The sequence below is a fragment of the Chelonoidis abingdonii genome, chromosome 8, assembly GCF_003597395.2.
Source record: "Chelonoidis abingdonii isolate Lonesome George chromosome 8, CheloAbing_2.0, whole genome shotgun sequence".
Lineage (NCBI taxonomy): Eukaryota > Metazoa > Chordata > Testudines > Testudinidae > Chelonoidis > Chelonoidis abingdonii.
The window spans coordinates 99,899,328-99,905,327 of record NC_133776.1 but is presented as its reverse complement, the minus strand read 5'-3'; the positions used below and the strand labels follow the sequence as shown (position 1 = coordinate 99,905,327).

The window sequence follows — 6,000 nt, the reverse complement described above, 5'->3', positions numbered from 1 at the left end:
CAGGGCTGCTGAACTCACTTGAGCAATGGTGCAAAATTTCCCTAGTGTAGATAAGGCGCCATAGAACTGTTTTTAAATACAGGCCATGGTAAGAAAGTGCTAACGAACTGGTTGAAAAACAGTATTAGAATAATAATCTCAATTTTAGTTGCAATGTCCGCAGTCCACCCGTCCCCGCTTTTTATTTAGATGTGAGATTTTATGATTAAAAAGTTGATTAAATGTTAAGCCGCTCTAGTGTTATCTCAATGTGAAAGGGCAGCATGCGTTTACACTAGCACAGTCAGCTCTGAGCAGCAGGAAGGGGAACTGGGGTGGGAGGTGTCTGCCCTAGAAAAACTGACACCGCTAGTGGTCCTGCAACTGCATCACAGCTGAGCCCCCTAGTTCAGCGATGGCATGAGGGGGTGGGGGTTAACCACCATGTCAGGAAACTCTGCTCAGGGCAGGCTTTGGAAGTGAACACCTGAGCACTGGGTACAGCCGCAGCTTAGTACAGGCGCAGCTGCACTAGTGTGAGTTGGTGCTGAATCCTGGGGATTATTAGGCTAGTGTAGATAAGGCCTTGGTGGCAGCAAGCCATCCGCTCAGTGCTTGCTGAATAACTTTACTCTGCTGGAGTGGATCTCACTCACTGTCCTTCCGCAGGTCAGCTTACTGGAACCGCTCCAACCAGCAGGAAACCCTGACATCAACTGCAGAGGCGGTGTGAGTCTGAGCAGGAAGCGTCCAGTCCAGACGCCCCTGGGGCTAGTCATTTTTGAAATTTAGCCCCAAAGTACATTTGTTAAGAATGTTCTGTAAAATAAAGCAGCAGCTCTTAGATGACTGTCGGACAATAATTATAATGTTCCATAAAGCATCTAGGGCGGTGGGGTCTCAGTCCGCTTGGGGCCCAATCAGCACATAGTTGCAGCCCATGCGACAGTCTCAGGGCCATAGTGATTGTTTCTATAGGGTTAGGCGAGAGCTGCATATGTAGCCCACAGTGGTAAATATGTTGAGAACCACTGATCTAGGCTAATAGTTTGAAATGTGCCCAGGTGACTTAGTCAGTGGGCTTTAGTGCCTAAGTCACTTGCGAAAAATAGACTTTAGACTCTTAAATTACAGCTGCTTTTGAAACCACACCCTCTTCCCCTCTCCTTCCCCGTGTAAAAAGATGGATCTGAGGAATTGTTTGGGTGAAACTTTTCATATGCGCAAATTTTATGGCTGTGGCTTTCATGGGGGAGCTAAAAGGTGCCCCATTCCCACTGCACTCCATTGAAAACGCCCCCTGCTTCATCAGTATTTAGAGATGGCCCATAGGGCTTCAACAACTGTGAAGTCCACGAGGTCTCAATTTAAGTAGAAGATAACTAGATGAAAGATTGAGGGGAATGGGAGACCTGAGATGCAAAGTGCCTGAGCGGGGGTGGGGGTGGGGTGGGGTGGGAAGATTAGCACGTGTCTTGTTAGTTCCATTTCTGGGGGGTTGTGTGCAACATCCTGGTTAATTGTCCTGTGGCGGCCTCTGTGAAGGCTAAGCCACATAGGGTGGGATTTTTCAATCAAGCCTAAAGGCGCTAGACGCTCCACTCCTGTTCATCTGTAATTGGAGTCAGGCACCCAACTGCCCTAGGTTGCTTTGAAGAAATGCCAGCCCCAGGGGCTAAGTGCCTCGTTCTGCTGTCAGGCAATGGAGTTAATTCCTTTAGCTCATGGCGTAGACTTGTTACCATTTCTTCTCCTCACCCCTCTGTGAGGGGACAGCTGGGGTTTTAGGGGTCATAAAGGAAGACAAAACCTACTGGTAAATTTAACTCTCTACCCAAATGCTGACTCTTTCTGTGCTGGCCAAAAGGGAAAAATAACGTGTCATTCTCCCATCTTGGCCCTACCTGATTCCAGAAAAATCTCGGGGCTGCCATTTAGAATAGTGACTTAGTGAAAGCTGCCTAGACAACATCTTATGGCTTTTTATCATTGTTACCAATTAAGAGAGTTTATGATCTGAAAATAATCCAAGCTCACACTTTTTAGTACTAGGCAGATCTGCAGCTTCAGCTGTTCAGAGGGGAAAACAACATCGTGATGGATGTTACTGACTTTCAGTGGGCCTTGTGCTCCCAAGTCACAGTGGCAGCTCTAAAACGCTCACCCTGAAGGCTGGATTGCGCAAATGAGCCCAGTGCCAGATTTTTGAAGTGCACAGCTCCCACTGTAACATTTAGGGCCAGACTTTCAAAAGAGCATTATGAAACACTAGCCCCTCATTTGGGTCCCTACATGAGGAACTGAGCGCTTTTGAAAATCTGGTCTGAATTGGGGCGGCGGGGGCTGAATCCTTCTGAAAATTCCAATTGATGGCATAGGACATTTTTAGTGCTAGAAAAGTTTATATATGCCAGAAACTGGAGCATGAATAGTCATTTTCAGGAGGTGAGTCTGTTGAAGAATTATACATAGAGAATTTCCCACTCAACTGGCATAGTCTTTTAGCTTCATTTTGATTAACTTTTTTAATTCAAGGTGATGCTGTGGGGCTATATTAACATTAAAGAATAGAATTGAACTGGCGATGTGCTTAGCTGTTACTACATGATGTATTGCTCACCTTGATGTAGGTTGTTAATGCTCTTTAGTTTAACTTTTTCTATACCTAGCAAAAATGTTTAAAAAATATACACAGAAAAGGTGTTTTCTATGGTTTCTAAGAATGTGCACCAGCTACATTTTTCTCACAATTTTTTGCATATCTTATTTCTGTAGGACATTAGCGAACATAGCTTTAGCGTATGTAGTGCTAGGTTGTGCTTTTAAGAGCCAGCTGTGTGTGGCTCTGTCAGGGACCATATCTTTGGGGCCACACAGCTTGAGTTCAAGCTGGGGCTTGTTAGGTTGGGACCTTAGCTTGTAAACTCTTTGGAGAAAGGGTTGCTCCTCCTTCCATATAGGACCAGTTCACTGCTAAATGTTTCAGGCCAGGTTTTGAGGCCCCACAAGCTGCAGATAGATGTAGCATATAATCAGTTTGTTAGTCTGAGACAAAATGGGATACAAAAGAGGTGAGACGAAGACCCCAGACTCACGACCCTCCAAAATGGAACACGACCATAAGTTGTAAGGGATGGGACAGGGCAGGACAGGGACATGCATTGCAGGTATTTGGGGCCTGCTAAGAAGGAGGAGATGATTGATAACAGGGAAGGCTCTGCGTTGTCACAGCTGGGAACGAGGATACAAGGTAAATGCTCTGCAGCATCAGAGCTGGGAACAGAACAATGGGAAATAGACTGTGCTGGTGTGTAGAGCTCTGGATATGCTTGCTTGGAACTAACCCCAATAAACATCACATTGCCTGCACGTCAGACTTCTGGTCTTCTGCTTGCTGTCTGCGTGACAAGACTCAGGGGAAGGGGGGAAGCGAAAGCCCTCTAACAGTAGACTCCTAGTGGGATTTTTAAAGGTGTGAAAGCAGGTTGAGTGTCTGACTCCCATTAGGCACCCAAATGTCTTTGAAAATTGGGCCCTTAGTGTTTAGCACGCAGCTGGTGCTACAGTATATAATAACTGATAAAAGAGCATTCGACAGAAGATCCAACTGTACGTGAGATCCTTAAGTATCCCAAAGTGGATGGCTCTCATAGGAACTCCTTCTAGACATATCTGAATGAGTGAAGAGAAAATCTCAAACAGTTCAGAGGCTTGGTTGGGATAAGCCAAACTACTTATTAGGGAACAGATCTTTACTGGAGGGGATAGACCAGATAACTTAATGTGTCACTCTAATTTCTAGCTAAAGTTTATGGATAACTTTAAGAGTCTTCCTTCCTTCTCTGTTCTCTTTCACTCTACCTCCAGATTTGCCTTTTCACCCAAACCTAATAAAACCTTAACTTTCTCTTTCCGTTGCTGCTTAAATGCTCACAGTAACTCAGATGCTGATGGCTGGTCTACATTAGTGTATTCACTGTTGGTGACACCAGTAGTAAAATGACGGGACATTTTAGGGAAAAAAGTCTAGTATCCGCAGTGCTGCTGGGGTTTGCACAGGTGCTAGGGATATCACCATTTGGCCCGCCAAACCCTGGTTATGTTAAGAGGGACAGAATGCAGGCAAGCCAGAGGTGAATGTGTGGGGCTGGAACTTAACAAACCAACATATCCTTTGCTAGTAAACTGAATACATTTGATACAGAAATCAAAGGGACATGATGAAAATACCACCCCATAAAGGGTCGACTTGAGTAGCTTTGAGATCTAAAGTCTGGGCCCCTATTTTTCATAAGGCTTCAAAAGTTCTTCTAGAGAAAATGAGACTTCTTAAATAATTAGCATCCTGTTTGCAGTCTCAGCTGGGTATATAAGAAGGGCCCCACTAATGAAGGGCAGGTTTTCATTTGTACCGTGAATGGTATTCCAGGAGTGTAAACCGCTTCACATAAAGCTGTTTACAAACCAAAAAATGTTACATATAATATTAGTAACACTCATTTGCATGTATCTGACTGTCAGTTCTGTGTCTCCAAGTAAAAATCAGCAATGCACACTGTCTAATAAAACAGCAAGCTTTTTTTAAAAAGTACATCTTAATATAAATAGTTTATTCAGTGCATGATTGTGTGTACAACAGATAATAAACAACTCTTTTGTACAAGGCAGACAACTGCTTGAACAGAACTATGTCAGGTTTGGAGCACAGAATCCAATGATGGTTAATGCACAAAATCTTACACATCATGCAACTCTATGCCAATATTCCAACTTTCTCCCATGCAAGAGATATGATGACCTAAATGGAAACCTAACTAAATTTTTAAACAATTTTTCCAATAGCATGTATGAGTATATGTTGTTTAGGGGTAACCTGTCCTAATGCTTCCTCCTACACAAGAATCACGTGCGCATTACAGGGAAAGAAAGACTTTTACAAATAAGACATTTTTTATAAAATATTAAGTCACCTTAATTCCACAGTTTCTGTCTTTAGAAAAGACGCCACAACAATAGTTTAACATGATACACAAAATGGAATTAAGATAAATCTACATTGGAGGATAATTTTATCCCTTTATGTTATCTTCCACTGACGCAGGTTAACAAAACAACTCAATTCCTACAGACTGGGGTCAGCACAAGAACTTTACCAGAATGCTACAAATCTATAAAAAATTATATTTCAGTGTGTTTAAAATCACAAGAACACTGTTTGCTTGAGCCTGAGACACTGACTCTCAGTTCCAGCCCTGAATTTATTAGGTTTTTTTTTTTTAAAGACACAGCTTTAAAGGCCCATTTGAGCTGAGAAATCAAAAAGTTGCACTAATCCAAATTAAAGGATACCTTTGTTATCAAGCCTTAGATATAAAACAGTAAGCCAAGAAAACAACAGAGTTTACATTTTTGTTGTTTGCCCCTATAAAACATATAAGCGTTAAAATTTCCTTTGACGAGCAAAAGTGGTCTTTTTATTTCTTGGTTGGAAAGCAAATTCTTATCAGCAGTGAATGCTGTGAAATGTTTTTGTTTAGTTTTCCACAAAGCATAGGAGAGAAAAAAGAAAGAGAAAGAGAGAGGAAAAAGAGCTGGACATTTCTTCTCTGAGATTTATTCCACAGTTATGTTTTGCTGGCTATCCAGGTGTCTTGTGATATGCACACGCATATTCTACAGATTTGAGATATATCCTTTGACAACCAGAAGATCTAATGGCTGATAAACGAGTGACCTATGCAAGTTCGGCGGCTTGTCCTGAACAATTGAACGGTTTGGATGAAAGACTGCTAGTAAGAATTCAACGGCATCCGGCGGTAAGGTTCCATTTACAGAGCACTTGGCTTGCCTTAACCTGGCTACGTTGATTCATTTTGACTCATGGATTTCCCCCCATTTAACACTCCTGAAACACTTCTGCTTTTTGTCGGGGTCCCACTTCCAGATCTTGAAAATTCTGTGAGATCGTGAAGAGAAGGTTCTTTGTACATGGCCACTGAAAATCAGAAAGAAATAGAAGCA

General features: G+C 42.6%; 1 protein-coding gene across 3 annotated transcripts in view; it reads right to left on the bottom strand.

Annotated features, from left to right (window-relative positions):
• Window positions 1-4,568: 4,568 nt before the first annotated feature.
• FGF13 (fibroblast growth factor 13) overlaps window positions 4,569-6,000 on the bottom strand; it is a 327,822-nt gene continuing 326,390 nt past the window's right edge. For all 3 annotated transcript variants that reach the window (XM_032773206.2, XM_032773208.2, XM_032773207.1), the window contains one exon: window positions 4,569-5,974. In XM_032773206.2, the coding sequence (XP_032629097.1) occupies window positions 5,838-5,974 (137 nt within the window). In that variant the 3' untranslated portion in view covers window positions 4,569-5,837. The remainder of the gene's footprint in view (window positions 5,975-6,000) is intronic.